At 47.5% G+C, this 16883-nt stretch overlaps 5 protein-coding genes across 5 annotated transcripts; 4 read left to right on the forward strand and 1 right to left on the reverse strand. All coding sequences in view use genetic code 12, as the record gives it.

The window, feature by feature from the left end:
* Window positions 1-3622: 3622 nt before the first annotated feature.
* Window positions 3623-5596, forward strand: CXQ85_004260 (uncharacterized protein; the record flags this gene model as incomplete). The annotated part of the gene is made up of 1 exon (XM_025487887.1): window positions 3623-5596. The coding sequence occupies one exon, from the start codon at window positions 3623-3625 to the stop codon at window positions 5594-5596; it is 1974 nt and encodes a 657-aa protein (XP_025341695.1).
* Window positions 5597-6343: 747 nt separating this feature from the next.
* ASH2 (Ash2p) lies at window positions 6344-7774 on the forward strand (the record flags this gene model as incomplete). Its single annotated transcript, XM_025487888.1, has 1 exon — window positions 6344-7774. One exon carries the CDS (start codon window positions 6344-6346, stop codon window positions 7772-7774), a length of 1431 nt encoding a protein of 476 aa, XP_025341696.1.
* Window positions 7775-7833: 59 nt separating this feature from the next.
* On the reverse strand, window positions 7834-8546 carry CXQ85_004262 (uncharacterized protein; the record flags this gene model as incomplete). The annotated part of the gene is made up of 2 exons (XM_025487889.1): window positions 7834-7864; window positions 7891-8546. The coding sequence occupies 2 exons, from the start codon at window positions 8544-8546 to the stop codon at window positions 7834-7836; spliced, it is 687 nt and encodes a 228-aa protein (XP_025341697.1).
* Window positions 8547-8713: 167 nt separating this feature from the next.
* Window positions 8714-9757, forward strand: CRH12 (Crh12p; the record flags this gene model as incomplete). Its single annotated transcript, XM_025487890.1, has 1 exon — window positions 8714-9757. The coding sequence occupies one exon, from the start codon at window positions 8714-8716 to the stop codon at window positions 9755-9757; it is 1044 nt and encodes a 347-aa protein (XP_025341698.1).
* Window positions 9758-10942: 1185 nt separating this feature from the next.
* PFK1 (6-phosphofructokinase subunit alpha) lies at window positions 10943-13882 on the forward strand (the record flags this gene model as incomplete). The annotated part of the gene is made up of 1 exon (XM_025487891.1): window positions 10943-13882. The coding sequence occupies one exon, from the start codon at window positions 10943-10945 to the stop codon at window positions 13880-13882; it is 2940 nt and encodes a 979-aa protein (XP_025341699.1).
* Between the last annotated feature and the right edge of the window lie 3001 nt (window positions 13883-16883).

Genomic DNA, 16883 nt, shown 5'->3' on the forward strand with positions numbered 1-16883 from the left:
CAGTTCCCTGCCTTTTCCTGTTTCTACTATATTTTTTGTTTGTTCGAGACATGCGGGGGTATCTGGGCGCGCGCGGTGGGTGATTTTTTCGACGCACCGAAGGGTCAAAGTTGCTCGCAGGGCCCTGGGGGCGGCAGTGTGCTACGACGGTTACAGGGTGATATTGCTGGGGTTTTCGGGATATGAGTTTTTGGGGGGCAGATTTGGGGTGATTTTGCCAGGTGTATGGGTTTTTAAGGCGTGGTGTATAGGTTTTTTACACTTTTTTGTGCCCTTTTCGTGGCTTTTCCCTGTCACCGTTTTTGGCACAATGTGTCTCTTTTTGGCGCCATTTGGCGCCCTCTGGCCGTGCACTGCCATATTTGGAGCGACCAGTCGTGGCTGCGAAACACGAAAGTGAAAAATGCCAAAAGTCAGCAAAGTATGAGGAAAGTCAAAAAGACGAAGAATGATGGCTTTCCAGCTGGAAAGTGAGTTTCTGGTTTTTCGTGTTTTTTGCTTTCTTTCACGTTTTCTCTAATTCTGGATTCCATAGCTTCTCCAATCTCTCCTTGCACATGCCAATTTCCATCTCACCTTAGACGGTGAATAGACTTCAAATGATCACCACTCCGTCTTTCCTCCTCCTCCACCTTCCCCTTTCTCTCCTTTCATTGGCCAGAGCCAAAACTGTGATCTTCACTTTTGCCTTACTGTGACTGTTTTGAATCCTGGTGACCAGAAATGACCCTTCTCTGTTTTCTGTTTCCTCTATTTGAGTTCCCCTCTGTCTCTGTTCCTGGTTCTTCAACACTCCCCTCCAGTCCCCACAAGCCAAGAGGAAGAAGAATCACCTACGCCGTATCTTATCAGTAGATAAAGAGAAGGGGAGAAATGGAGAAATGGAGAGAGGGGACCACAGACCTTAGTGATCTGATCTACCAGTGGTTTCTATACTATCTGCCTCTGTATCTCCATCTGTATATACTGTACTATTGGTATCTCCATCTTCATCCTTTTCTTCTTTTCTTCCCTTTTCCAGATCCACCGTCACCCACGGCATGTTTCCTGGCTAAACACCCTGGGATCCGGTTTTGTGTACTTTTCATGCCAAGTTGGCTAATTTATCTTATCTCTTATCTCCCATTGCTCATCCTCATCTACAGTCTACAACCAGGGCCACCACCTATAATTCCCCACTAAGCCAAACCAACACTAAAACCAATTCTCTCCATCTCTTCTTCCTTCCTTTCTTCCTTCCTTTCTTCTTTCCTTTTCTTTCTATCCACTTCTGCCCTGCTCCACTTGGGCCCACGGGGCTTGATCTGTGATCTGTGACACCACATGCTTCTTGGCACGCCAATGTCGTCATCGCCACTGAAACAACACAGTGGAAATAAAAAAACCCTCCTTACTAAACACCAAAAAGGATACTGATCAATTGCCCACCAAGCAATTAGGGGGTTCTGGTCATCCACGATTTGCAGCCATTTTACGTGTTTCAGCCTCATGCTGCGGAGAAACGTCATACCGAAACTTCCGCAGACAAGCAAGGCCCCTCTCCAACCCCAAACTAGCAGGTCCAGCCAAACCATCAGTACATAATCAATGGCTGTAACAACACAAAATAATGACTTTCGTCCAATCAGGATCGGGAATTCAGGAAACTGGCGTTTCCCTCAGTTCGTCTTCTTCTGCAAGTGAACACACTAATTCAGACTGCCAAGCCGCCGTCCGAACGGCTGAACGGCTGCAAAATACATAGAACAGTCATCCCCCAAGGCATAAACAGCCAGCTTCTCCTAAATCAACAAAATCAACCAAATCAACCAAATCAACAAATCAACCAAATCCACCTCCAACCAATAATCACCCCCGACTTGGCCCATCTCTTCCCCCAATAACCCTTTAACCCTCTGTGCTTCGCACAAGGCCTGGCCAAACCTTGATCCAACTCCATCCAAATAACCATAACCAGAGACGCCCTGGCCTGGCTAACGGCTGCAGATACGCTACTTCCTCTTCTTCTTCCTCTTCCTCTTCCTTAACCTTCTCTTACATTACAATGGAAAGTCACAGGCGTCTGGATGGGAAATGTGGAGTGGGGCCACTGGGGGGAACTCCAGCCATTGTGTTTTACCTTCCAGGCGTCCCACGCTTCCAGACGTGAAGCTCCATGTTCTGGATGGCCAGTCAAAGAACTTGAAGAAAAGTGGTTTAAAGGGGTTTTAGGAAAATCCATGATTTATGGAATTTATCAAAGCAGGTGTTTTGGTCCATAGTTGAGATATTCGCCTGGTGACTGTTAACTTCCCCAGTGAGGCTTTGGGGTTCCAGAAACTGGCCTCTAGGGAGAAAGTCCCCCCTCGAAACTCCGTCCTAAGCCCTACCCTGGCCTTCCCTAGCCTTCCATAGCCCTTCCCTGCCATTCAGCGTAAATGCCAATTTCAGCCTTATGTCCCCCTTGCCTTTTACTTCCCTCCCTCTGGCCTTCCTCGGCTGCCTGTACTTCCAAGATCCAACTGGCTTTGTGCGATCTCGGCTTCCTTTCCCAGACAACCCTTAGATACTCCAATTACATGGTGCCTTGGACCGTCGACTTCGTTAATGGACTTCTCTGACCATTGAAAGGACTCTCCTTTGTTGGCCAGTCCTAACGTACTGCCCTGGCCTGCCTGGCCTCGCCTGCCCTGGCTTTTCGCAACCACTCACAACCCTCTCCCTCTCCCTGCCTCTCCCATCACTCAAAATCACCCAAGCCTCCTCCAACTCCGAAACCCATACTTAACAAGCAACCCATACCTTCACTTCCTCCTTCTCCTTCCTCTCCTATTCACTTCTTTCCACCTTCTTCCCTCCTTCCTTTAACACAGCCTTCGCCGCCTCACCATACGCACGTTGGCTCTGCTTCTGCTGCCGCGCCTAACGTTCTGGGAAACGTCATTAGCTACATTGGCTGCCACCGCCACCACCAACCACCACCAACCAACCAATAAACATCTCAAGTTTCCTCTCACCTCTCTCAAAATCCATCTCTACATGCAACGGAATTCCTGTTTTTCCGTTGCCTCTCACCAACCTTAACATCTCTCTCCATTTCTTCCACCCTCTAACTCACCCGATCTTATCAGCCCAGCGCCGGGGCATGCGACCCAGGTTACTCAATCAGCTCAAGCGCCACAACCCACCGCTTCCCAACACCGCCTCTCCAAAACGCCGTATATACCAAAACCTACAATTCCTCCTTCAATTCCTTTACACTCTAAATCTTCTTATTCCTGTCACTGGTTTATTTCCCGTGGATTGTCTTCCCCTGCTGGGCCCAGGCGGTGCAGTACCGCCCAGAATTCTCTGCTCGTGCCACTGTCAAGAAGTATAAGTAGCGACGATTTCTCCCGATTTTTTTTTTTTTTGCCGGTTTTTCTCGCTATCCACGTATTCCTTGAACGCCACGCCCTGCTTTTATTAGCCTTTATCCTTTTCTGTTCTCCTCGTCACTCCCCGACCCCATCTTTCTTTGCGCTTTCGTGCGCCTCACATTCCTCCTAGGCTTTTTCCCCAGACTTTTGAAGCCTGCCTTCCCTTAAACGGCCACTTTCCTGCCCAATTCTTCACTACTTTCTGTAGCTTTTTCCCTTGCTTCATGACAGAGGTGTCTGGATACTGTCGAAGGGTCAGCTTCAATAACGTCCACCCGGACGACGACAATGCCCTGCGGTTTTATAACTACTCCTTCCATGAACCCGTGCTGCCGACTGACCCTCCTCGTTTCTTTGGAAACTATTCCTTTTCCCATAAACGGCCAAAGTTGCCTGAGCCTCCTTCCAAGTCCATTTTGAAAAATAGACTTTCCCAGCAGCAGCTTACTGACAATTTGGTCCGTGCCCGTTCTTTGGGCGTGAGCTACCATGGCGATATCAATGATTTGGTCGATTGTCCTCCAGAAACAGTGCCCCGGTCTGAACTGGCCACGGAGCTGGCGGCTGTGGAAGATGACGATGACCAGGACGAAGAAGACGACCCAAAACTGCCTCGTGGGTCTGTTTCTGACCAGGCCTTGTCTAAATTCACTGGCCGGAGAAAGTCCTACTCCGGTATGACCGATGAAGAACTCATGGCTCTAGATCCACAGTACAACACCCCTAAAACGTCCGATATCAGCTCCTTCAAGTTTGACTCCCAGCAGACATATTACAAGTCCAGCCCTAGACGCACCTCGGTCACTCCGACTCCGGCAGTCGCTTCCAAACAGGTTATCTACCCGCTGTCGAACGAAAACAACTATCCTTCAATTCTGCTTACAACCAAACACGAAGATTACGACCACAATATCCTGACGGCACGGAAACTCTTGACCGTCTTGTCTGGCCGCAAACATACATGGAACCTGTTAGACTGGCTCTTGCAGACCGAGCGGAAAGACTCCGATATCAAAGAATCTGGCTTCCTCCAGAACGGCGACTACTTGATTGTGGCGGCTCTAGTCCCTCTCAAGTACTTCAATGCTAACACTACCCGCAAGAAGAACGCCCTAGAAGACAAGCTCTACAAGAAATGCGAGCACTTGCTCAATTACATCCTCCAATCGCTTCCTGACCAGCTGCTCTGTCTCAAAATAACTGTGGAGTTTATCATTGATGTCCCTCCTGCTGACCCCATGTCTTTGGGCGGCAACAAGGCTCCTCCTGTGGGCACAAAGTTTATGGTTGACCATATCTTCAAGCAATACCTGCCCAACTTGGTAATATTGGGAAACAAGTCCACTAACCTTAATTTCAAGTACCCCATGCGGAAGATTAAGGCAAGCCTGTCCATGTCTGCAGCTACTACTCCATCTGGCCAGGGTTTTCCCCTTAGCAAGTTCGCCCTGGCTCCTCAAATGATGAATAGAGGCGATGAACACGAAATGTACCTCATTAAATTGAGTTCCTACGTGATCAAGTATTCACCTGTCCCAGTCATTGTGGTTGGAGCTCTCAACACTGTGGTTCATCAGAGAAACGGGCACAAACCACTGTTGGTGACATTCTCTGAAGAGCCTCGTATGCATAAAGGTAGCTTGGACGTTCCTCCCCATAATATCAGAAAGAACTCGACGACTTCATCTACTTCCATTGAATCATACTCAGGAAACCATCCTGACGATGCAAGTTTATGCTCTCTGACAGAGTCTGCTCAGCATATCAATATGGCTGAGAGCCTTGCAGATGTTGTTGCATCAGAGTCAGAAACCAAGTTCCAAGATATGCTTGCAATCATTTCCTCGAGCTCGCTCACAGAGCTGAAAGATTACATCCACGCTATCAACGACAATTCGAAGATCCCGTCAGTCAGGCTTAATAGCAAAGTTCATCAGGCGTACCAAAGTTACACCAACACACGCACTGGAAGCCATACGGCGACGAAGACGATTTCCAATGGCAGTAGCGGCAAGCCCTACAAAGTCAAGAGCATGATTTCATACAGCGAGGAAGAGGAAAAAAAGAATGAGAAGAAGCTCAATGACAAGCGTCTCAAGAAGTCCATTTCACACTCATCAGCGGGACTGAGCAACAGTGACAAGAAAGTCAAGAAGAAGAAATCCTTCTTGCAAAAAATCGGATTAAAAAAGTCATGATGTCACGACCTCACGGTAAAACGGTAATAGGGAAAGAAAAAAGAAAAAGCAAAGTCGAGCCATTATGCTCCTTGATTATAATGAATAATGCTGTTCAATATTTGGCAAACGAACAACCAAACAATCCAGGAATGTAGACGGGAGAAAGACAGTCCATGGCCTGTGTGGGACACCACGTTAACTCACAACCGTTTCGGTACAAGTTGCTATGGTTTTGAACACTTTTAGTGTTTATTCAATAGCTTCGCAAACAAGTGCCAGAAAAAGTGGGCTATTCTAACCTTAATTCCAGGTCTGGGCTTCATTCGTAGGAGAACTGAAGTTAGGAAGTGCCATTTTAGGGCAAGTGTTGATGTTTTCAAGAGTTAAGCCTCCAATTGCACGAAAGACCAAACACGGCGTTCAAGCAAGATACACAGTCAAGCTCAATTAGACTTTAAAGTATTTTTTCACGATATTTTTAGTTCCTCAACATTTCATGTTTTCAACTAATGCCATTCTTTATGTATTATACATTTTTCGCAGCCAGTAGAAGAAACCACCAAAAAGGCATAAACAGAGATCCCCATAAACGACAAAAAATAAAGACGAAATTGAGATATATCAATATCTCAGCACTCTCTATAGCAATCTCTTCTCTTATCTTCTTTAAGTATCTTTTACCAGCCCTTGGCTGGTCCCTGGTTCTGGAGACCCGCACACCACGATTTTCCACCTACAACTCTTCACTTCTTCCACTTTCCCAGCATGGATCCACCAACACAGCCTAAAGAGGCATCTGAGGTTTCAGAAGCTGCTGCTCAGCCAGGCACGCCCACTGTGGCTGCAATTGAACCGCAAGTTGCTCCACCGCCAAAGGAAGAGGCCCAGGTGAAAGAACCAACTGGAAACACAACACGCCTGAAGACCAAAGACGAAGGATTGACGGCACTGGAACTTAAACAGAAGGCTGCAAATGTGAAAGTGCACCCTAGACTTAAGCCTACGCCGTTTGACTCGGACAATTTCGACGTGGAACCGATAATCACTCAGGACTATTCACACCAGGGAAGTACGTATGTTCAGTATGACGACCTTCCATTGAACAAACGTGGGTTCAAGTATAAACCGTGCAGACCGAACCAGGCGTTTCTGTCGAACTTGTATTCTACCACAGATTATGCTCCTCACAAGGTTAGGGTGAGTTACTTTGACCGTTCTTCAGGTATAGCGTGCAGTGAAGATATGAATGGGGTTACTACTCAGCATGGCTGGCTCTCTGCTAGAAGCAATGTGGGTGTGAGAGAGGGAAAATGGTACTTTGAGTTTGAGATTGTGAATGCTAATAATGAAACCGGCAAGAGCCATGTGAGGGTGGGTGTGGCTAGGAAAGAGGCTGCTTTGGAAGCGCCTGTGGGCTTTGATGGGTACGGATACGGGCTTCGAGACTTGAACGGACAGAAAGTTACTCTCAGTCGACCCAAACCGTTTATGGAGAACGAAGAAGGGTTCAAGTCTGGCGATACGATCGGGTTCCTTATTGAACTACCTTCTTTGGAGCAACAAAGGAAGTATAATGAACAGTTCGCTAAGGACTTGCATTCGACGAAAAGAAGGAAAAAGGCAGGTCAATTGGCTGCTGACGAGGAAGAGAAGAAACTCAATTTGCATCTGAATATCGTCAGGGACCAGATTCCCATCAAGTATAAAAATGCCTTGTATTTTGAGCAATTCGAGTACACGCCAACAAAGCAAATGGACCATCTTCTTAATCCAGTGACGGTGTTTGGAGAGAAAGCTTTCTTGGAAACCGTCGATAAGCCTCCTACGTTACCCACGATTCCACAATCAAAGATCACAGTGTTCAAAAACGGCCAGTCGCATGGCACAATGTTTGAAGATCTATATTCTTTCCTACCACTTAATGTTGATAATGACGCTGCTGCTTCCGATGCTAACACCAAGCAGCAGCAAAACGCTGCATATAGAAACACAGACGATGGCAGCCTCGGGTATTATCCTATGATGTCTGCTTTCCTGGACGGCGTGGTGAAACTCAACGCTGGTCCTGAGTTTAAGTTCCCTGTTCCAGAAGGGGGACGTCCGTTGTGTGAACGTTACCAGGAGAATGTTGCTGAAGAATGGTACTTTGACCTTCTTGACGAAGTCGAAGCAGAGTACTTGGACAGTTTTGATTAGTTTATGGCTCAACACCTACTTGGATGAGATTGCCATCTTCCAAGTTGGTAGTACTGCAGTTATTGAAATTGGGACACTTGAGGTCGTTTGCTTGCCTGGAATAAACTGTGAAGCACTTGTTGTGGAATGAAATATGGCAGTTGGACTTATCTGATTTGACGCCATAGGTGACCAATTCACCACACACATGGCAACTGAGAAGCTTTCCCAGTGGATCTTCAGGCGAAAACGTCCCGTACCGATCCACCAAATACGTTTTAAGCTCCGCTAGCGTTGCCGTGGACAAAATGACGCGGTTGTTGGACGTGATTTCGATCCATCCATCGTTGACGAGCCTGGCCAAGAAGTAATCGGCATCCCCGAGCCGTAGCTTCGCCACGCTGGCCACCTGCTGTTTGGCATTGCCAATTGGAACACAAAACTCGAAATCAGACGTGATTATCGAATCTATCATCTGCTTTATGGCGTCAAGCTCTGATGGCAGATAAGGCGTACACCCTTGGATCACCTCGTCCTGTTTCGTGTTGACAAACACGTAGACGATATCGCCCAGGACCTGGTCACGCGCCGACTCAACCTTAAAGTCATATTTTTGAATCCCCAAGTTGATATCTGATATATATTCCTTGACTGTGGCAGCTGGATCATCGTTGGTATCGATTTCAAACTCTTCCGCTATAAGCTTAAACTTTTCAGCCAATAGCAGCGCAGGAATCGACCTCACCATTCGAAGGTACGTTAGAAGCACCCTGTGAGCTTCTGTGAACAGCATTGGGGTGGATTGGTCTTGGGATCACTGATGCTGTTTTTCATATCTTGTTCTATGTGATATGTGGGAGGTACGGGTGTGCCTCTGTCCTGGGCCGCTCCAGACGCTATAAAATGCACTTTTTGCAACCATTCACCAGTTCCCATATCCCACCATTGGTCCACCAAAACATGTTCAAATTCCACATATTTTGGCTCTTTTTGACCGCAACGCTTGCCATTGACTCGCCGTGCAATCCGCTTAAAGATTCCGCTTGTGTGGCCCGCAATAACGCTCTCTCTTCGGCAGTGTATGAGTCCATGACGTTCGAACCCAGAAACTTCCAGCAGAACATGGGACCGCCTAATATCGTTTACGATAGTGACGGCGCCAAGATGAAGATCTTGGAAAGAGGCCAGAACCCGCAGTTGGCATCGTCAAAGTATATCATGTATGGCCGTGCAGAAGCAGAGGTGAAGGCTTCCCATGGTAAGTCTGTCATTTCGTCGATGTACATGCAAAGCGACGATTTGGACGAGATAGATATTGGCGAGTTCTTTGGCGGCAAGGGCGACGAGTTCCAGACGAACTACTTTGTCAAGGGTAACATTTCTAACTACGATAGAGACCGGTACCATAAGGCGTATGCTGATTTGACCCAGGGCTACCATAAGTTTGCCGTGGAATGGACGCCAGACCATATTATGTGGTTTTACGATGGGCGTGTGATCAGGAAGGTGCTAAATGCTAGGAATCCTCATGGGTTCCCTGCGTCGCCTATGCGTTTGATGTTTAGTCTTTGGATTGGTGGTGACCCTGAGAACCATCCAGGCACCATTGAGTGGTCAGGCGGTGAAGCAGACTTCCAGGGCATGCCGTATACTATGGGCATTCGCAACGTTCGTCTTGTGGATTACTCTAGTGGTCACCAGTACGTCTATGGGAATGGCCAGGATGTGGATGCCACCAGAGGGGAGATTTTCGGTAGAAAGAAGAGGGATGACGGTGAAGAGGAGACCCCAAGGGACTGGGACGACTCCAGCAGTTACGATGAGCTGGACGAGTACCATAGAGAGGTTCCTGATGGTAAAGAGAAAGAAGGAAGAACTGAGTACGAGATTGACCATGAGTTTGACCAGGGCATTGAGAATAAGGGTTTACGAGGAATCGCTTATTGTGGTTTGGCCTTTTACTGTCTCATGGCGGTTTTGGTCTTCGTGGTGTTTACCTGGTAGGGGGAAGTTTGTTGGATCACCGTTTTGAATAGAATAGAGAATACTGGTTAAGTGAAGGGGTTGAGGCGGGATGTAGTAGATTTACCGTTAAGGTAAGGAATTACTGCTTTACGTGATGACTGAACAGCTTACTTGAGTGTTTCACAGAAGAGAGGATTAGTTGGCTGCTCCATGGTATTAAACTCTCACGATCATACTGGAGCCCTACTGGTACTTAAACGACAGGTAGATTGAAAAAAAGGCTTATTATCTTCAAGAGTAAAATCCTAGAAGTACGTTGAAACAAGAAAATAACGATAAATTTGTGTGTTGATGCTTTGTCAATAAATTACGTGAGTAGTACCCACTCTACCTATTAGCCTCTCCAGTAGAACCACCCACTGTGAGACACCCCCAAAGAACACTTCCTTTTACCTTCCTAACAAATCCAATTCTTCAATATTTCCAATCCTTCAATCAAAGACAAAACACTCTCCCATCCCCCATTTGATGCCCTTCACTTACCTTCATCACCAGCCTCCACTAGCCACATGCCCCATCCACTTTACCACATCTCCCTACACCTCCAACTACCCAACCCAAAACACAACCGACCCCACAATAAATAATTGAAATTGACATATCTACTCTAATAAAAAAATAGCTTTCGTTTTTTTCCTCACTTCCAACCTCCAACTCTCTCCCTCTCCCTCCCTCTCCCTTCCCCCTCTAATGGTTGCAAAACCGCACATCCACCGACCACCAACCTCCAGCCAACCAACTACCCCCACCTTTTACCACCAATCCAAACCTCCCAAAACCACAAAACCCACCCCTTAACTCCCAATTGACCCTCCCTTCACTTCCCCCATCACTCTACCGCCCACGCTGGATTGCTTATCTCGGAGGCATGCAAGTCCGAATGGCTGCGAAACTGCCTTTCAGCTCATCTCCAGCCACAAAACCAACAAACCAAAGACCAGCCTTATCACCTTCCCATCACCTTCCTTTCCATTTACCTTTCTCTTATTTTGTTCATCACATCCCTCACGTCCTCCCCTACGCCTTCACCAGACCACCTTGGGTGGATCATCTGACGGTATCATCTGATGCCTGCACTTGCTGGTTCGGCCCGGTGCAACCCATAAAGCTACCACCAATTCACTTATCAGCACCTTTTCTTCTTTTTATCCACTACACAAAACTATGACCGTCGACTCGGTGAGCTTCATTTCGCTCGTCACGACGGATCCCACGCTTTTCAAAAAAACCGCCACCTTCTACCATGCCTTGGGCCTTCGCTTGGTGAAAAACTACAATAAGGTCTCCAGCTCAGTTGCTTCTACTATAGTGCACGGCATCTCTGGCGATTCATCTAAGGAGATCTGGTTGGAGGCGCTTCCTTTGCAGAACTTGGACCTGGACGGCAATGTGGTGCCGTGGCAGGAGATGCCGTTCTACGAGGGCGACCACACGGCTCAGTTGTGTAAGGGCACCGTGGTGAAGATTAGACTTTCGTCTTTGGAGATTGCCCAGCTGAACCCACAGACCATTGAGTTGTTTACGACGGATATGGAGAAGCTCAAGGAGCTTTTGGGGAAAGCGGGTGCTTCGTTTAAGGAGAATGGCGCTGCAATTGCTGTTTTAGATCCATTGGGCAACACTTTACACTTTTCCAATAAGGAGCTGTATCTCAGTGAACGCAAGTTTACCAGTCAAAAGGAGTACTTGGATTATAAGACCAAGGAGCTTACGGATGCGTTGAACCAGCATAAACAGACAGAGGATATTCTGGACTTGCCTGCTTCTCAGAAAGCCAAGAAGAAGAAGATTGCCGTGATGACTTCGGGCGGTGACGCTCAGGGCATGAACTCTGCGGTTCGTGCTGTCATCCGTTCGGGTATTTACTATGGCTGTGACATGTTTGCTGTCTATGAAGGTTACGAGGGTTTGGTCCAGGGTGGATCTCTCTTGAAGCAGATGGGCTGGGAAGATGTCAGAGGGTACCTTGCCTTGGGCGGTACTATGATTGGTACTGCCAGATGTGCTAAATTCAGAGAAAGAGCCGGCCGTTTGGATGGTGCGTTCAACATGGTTAAGAACGGTATTGATGCACTTATCGTTTGCGGTGGTGATGGTTCTTTGACTGGTGCTGACTTGTTCCGTGCCGAATGGCCTTCTTTGGTTAAGGAGCTTGTGGAAACTGGTCGTCTTACAGAAGAAGAAGTTAAACCATACCAGAACTTGACCATTGTGGGTCTTGTGGGTTCCATTGATAACGATATGTCTGGCACTGATGCCACCATTGGTGCATACTCTTCTTTGGAGAGAATTACCGAAATGGTTGATTATATCGATGCCACCGCTGCTTCTCACTCTCGTGCTTTCGTCGTTGAAGTCATGGGCCGTCATTGTGGTTGGTTGGCTTTGATGTCTGGTCTTTCCACAGGCGCAGACTTCATCTTCCTTCCAGAGAGACCTCCTAAGCATGGCAAATGGCAAGAAGAGCTCAAGAACGTCTGTTCTCGTCACAGAGACTTGGGTAAAAGAAATACCACTGTTATCGTCGCCGAAGGAGCAATTGACGACGAGCTTCAACCAATCACCTCAGAAGAAGTCAAGAAGGTGCTTGTTGAATTGGGCCTCGACACCAGAATCACCATCTTGGGCCATGTGCAGAGAGGTGGCTCAGCCGTTGCCTACGATAGAATGTTGGCAACCTTGCAAGGTGTCGAAGCCTTGAGAGCAGTGTTGGAAACCACTCCAGACACGCCTTCTCCTGTGATCGGCATTGTGGAAAATCAGCTAGTGCGTCAGCCATTGGTGGAGTCTGTCAAGAATACGAAAATGGTGGCTGAAGCCATTGAGGCTAAGGATTTCGATAAGGCTATGGGCTTGAGAGACTCTACCTTTTCTTCGATCTACAGGAACTACTTGGTTACCACTGTCAACGCTGCTGGCGAGAACTATGTTCCTGAAAGAGAGAGATTGAACATTGGTATCGTGCATGTTGGTGCTTCTTCTTCTGCTCTTAACGCTGCCACGAGAGCTGCCACCTTGTACTGTTTGTCCAAGGGCCACAAATTGTACGCCATCCAGAATGGTTTCTCAGGCTTGATCCACTCAGGAAACTTCAAAGAATTGACCTGGTTGGACGTCTGTGGCTGGCACAACAAGGGTGGTTCCGAAATCGGTACCAACAGATCATTGCCTAGCGAAAACTACGGTAACGTGGCCTATTACCTCCAAAGACATCAATTGAACGGATTGCTTATTGTCGGAGGTTTTGAGGCATTCACAGCATTGCATGAATTGGAGAACAACAAGCACAAATACCCTATCTTCAATATTCCAAAGGTGGTTATTCCTGCCACTGTTTCCAATAACGTCCCCGGCACGGAATACTCTTTGGGTTCCGACACTTGTTTGAATCAACTTGTGAACTACTGCGATGCCGTCAAGCAGTCTGCGTCTGCAACCAGAAGAAGAGTCTTTGTTTGTGAAGTGCAAGGTGGTAACACGGGATATGTTGCATGTTATGCGGGTTTGGTCACAGGTGCCATGGCCGTTTACACTCCAGAAAGCAAAGTTACGTTAAAGACAATCAGAGAGGATTTCGATTTGCTATCACAGGTGTTTGAAGACGACAGAGGCGAAGACAGAAACGGTAAGCTTCTCATAAGAAACGAACACGCTTCAGAAGTCTACACCACGGACCTTTTGGCAGACATGTTCAAGGAGGCAGCCAACGGTAGATTCGAAACAAGAACGGCAGTGCCCGGACACGTGCAGCAAGGGTTCATGCCGTCATCAATGGACCGAGTTTACGCTGTGCGTTTTGCTGTCAAGTCGATCGAATACATTGAGGAGTGGAGCAAGAGAGTGTTTTCGGCGGCAGACCACACCCTGCATCACAGTGTGAACAACATCAAGATGATTGATCTTTTGGACAAGGAACAAGAGCTGTCGGTTGTGATTGGCGTGCAAGGCGCCAAGGTTGTTTTCTCAGACATTAACGATCTTTACAACACCGACACCGACGTTGCTTTAAGAAAAGGACGCACCATCCACTGGAGCCGGCTCGAGGAAGTGAGCAACTTGTTGAGCGGGCGTTTGATGCTTAGAGAGGGCAAGCCAACACGGTAGAGCTAAGGTTCCACACAATGGGAAGAGAAAGGAAGGACGAGGGCACGATATAGTACAATAAAAGCCGAGTTATCATGAAGGACAACGTAGGCTGGGATGATGCAACTTTGGCGACAATGCCCCGAAAAGGTGGATATTGTTCGAGCCTGGAAGAGAAGAGCACAAAGAAGCGCAACCTTTACGAATCGTTTGGAAAGGGAACACGACAGAAAGAAAAAGAAAAAAAAGAAAAAAATAGAAGGGAACAAGCCGGTGGAGGTGTTGATCACGCGCCATTATGGTCGAAAGAGCCGTTTGCTTGTTGATGTTAGAGGGGGAGGGGCAGTAAGGGAAGGAGAGAGAGAGAAGGAAGGAGAGAGAGAGAAGGTGGAAGAAGAGTGGAAGATTAAGGAATAAGGATTCGTTTAGGGGATTTCAAGGTTCCCAGGAAGCTTAAAAAACCGCAAAAGTCAAAGTGCATTTATGGTTTCCACGGATCACCAAAACCCTCTTCTGAGACATCCACAGCAACAACAGCAGCGCAAACGTCTTTAAAGGCAAAAGCGCTATTTTTGGTCCCCTCAGTGAAGATCACGGCGGCAGACCTTAAAAGGACCCTTAGCAATGGCATTGTCGATTACAAGAACCATGTAATGGCTGCAAACGCCAAACAATGAGATTGTATGATTGTGGCAGACAGCACAGAGAACAGATACACTTTGCAAAAGAGTAGCGGGGATTTGACGAGGCGTCCCACCAGGCCAGTGTCGATCACGATCCTCAGGTCCATCCACTTGTACGTCTAGAACTGGCAGTTATTGCATTTAAGGATCTAGGGAGGATCTAGGAAGGATCTGGGAAAGGATCTGGGGATGATGATCTTGAGGGGATCAGATATGGGGAAACGATGGAAGTTGCAGAGGGTTGCAGAAGAGGACCCTGGGGGTTTTCTGGGATTTACATGGAAGATACGGGTTATGGGTTGGGGAGGTTGGGCAGCTTTTCTTTTCTTTTCTGGGGCCGTTTTACAATGGACGATTGTGGGAAAGACGTCAAGAAGACCGAATGACCACGGGAGAAGCGGATAATGCAAGGAATAAGCTCTGGCAGCGGGAAATAATGGCAGAGGTAGAGGGAGAGATGCAGCGAGGGAAAGAGCAAGAATCGAAGGAAGAAAGGGCGGTTTTAAGGTGGGACGGATCGGAATTGAGTGGGTGGAAGGCTTGCTTGGTTGTTTTAGGGGGCTTGGAAGAGGGTTTTGGGGGTTTGTGGGGGGACTCGTCAATGTGTGGTCAATGTGTGGTTGATGTGGATGGTTCCAGTTTGCAGCCATTGATGGGATTACTAAGATAGTAAGCTCTGGGGCTAAGTTCTGGGTCCAAGCAGATGTTGATAACTGAAGGCATCGAAGATATGCATTCTTTGTGGCTTGAGCGTCCCACAAGCATGGAAAGTGCAGATGTATAAGTTATGGATTTACCTGGTCACCCAGTCCACCAGAGCAACGATTACCAACGATTATCACTGAACTACCGAATCCACCCACCACTTTACAGCAAATGATCTACACCTCCTCTAGCTTTCCCTGTCCATCCCCTCTGTATAAACCCGACCTCTTTGCCGAGTGCCCACCCTGTTTCGTCCTTTTGTGGATCTTCCCTCTCCAACAGATGTAACAACTTACCAGTCTCTGCGGCAGCAAACAGAGGCAGGGTCCATGCAAGCGAGGCAGCCAGGGCAAGTTAACCCAGGCTTGGAGAGATTCGGACCGTGCGGCAAAGAAGCGTCTATTGCTTCTAAAGATCATGGTTTTGCCAGATTTTGCTAATTTTGCTAATTTTGCTATTTTCCATCGTACATCTGCCGCCGGCTAGAATTACCCCAAACGTCAAAAACCCACAGAAAAAAGCAGAGAACCCAAGCCACCAACACCGAAGCCCGAGCGGTTTTGTGGACTTCAGGCGGTCGCCCGCAGGTGCATGGAGGGCTAAATCGGTGGGAATAAAAAGGGTATGTGAAACGAAATATGTGTGGAAAAAAAGTGTAGGAAAGGATTAAGGGTATGTACGAAGGGCTACTGAGTGAAGCGAGGGCCAGGGAGCCAAAGAGCCAGGGAGCCAGGGAGTTAGTAGATCTGGGGCGAAGGCCTGCGGGAGTCCTGGAGTCCTGGAGCGACTGAAGCATCGAAACCTGTAAAAACTTTAGGAGATAAGGGAGTTAAGGGAGTTAAGGGCGCTGGAGTTAAGAAACCTCTCAAAAACATCTTCGGAGTTTTATTTCTCTCTCGTTTAGAGACGTTTTTGTGGAGTGGTTGGTGGATTCTTGGTGGCTCCGAGTGGGCCTGGGACGTCGTTTAGCGTTAATTTCTGGCGCCGGCCGCGCGAATCAAGGGTCCTTTTTTCTTCAGTCGAGGTCACAAAAAACGCACTAAAAAGTCACTAAACGGTACTCAAAAAATGTCACTAAACTGGTGAAAGGAGAGTTAAGGGGCATGGAAAAGTTGGGGATTAAAAGCAGGCCGATTTTGTGGTTTCCGTGGATTCCTACGGTTTCTGTGTATTTTTTGGGTGTTTTTTGGGTATTTTCTTTGCTGTGGGGAATGTAAGAGAATGGGGCAGACGAGGGTTCGTCTTGTTTCTTCTTATTCTTGTCGTTTTTAACGCTGCCGGGGTTGTTTTTTTTTTTTATGTATGCTTGTTTTTATTCTGCTTTTTACACTTCTTTTGTGTTTCCTGGAGCGTTTTCGGGAAACCAGCCTTCATACCGAAGCCACTGGAATTTCCAAGAGCAAGTTTATTGGAATGCGTGGTTAAGTTGGGTTCGTTGGGAGGGTTGTTGGAGAAGGTTGGCTGGAGACCGGCTGGAGACGATTGGCTGCAAATTCTACGATAAGGCTTTACGGAAAGGTTGGCTGGTTGCAATTGGCAAAACGACAAAAATTGATGATCTTCAGCTCATCGTTTACCTGGTATGGGAGGTTATGGGTGGCTTATAACCATAAAATAACGGTGTAGTCAGGCTG

Source organism: Candidozyma haemuli (genome assembly GCF_002926055.2).
Source record: "Candidozyma haemuli strain B11899 chromosome Unknown G_2014730914, whole genome shotgun sequence".
Taxonomy (NCBI): domain Eukaryota; kingdom Fungi; phylum Ascomycota; class Pichiomycetes; order Serinales; family Metschnikowiaceae; genus Candidozyma; species Candidozyma haemuli.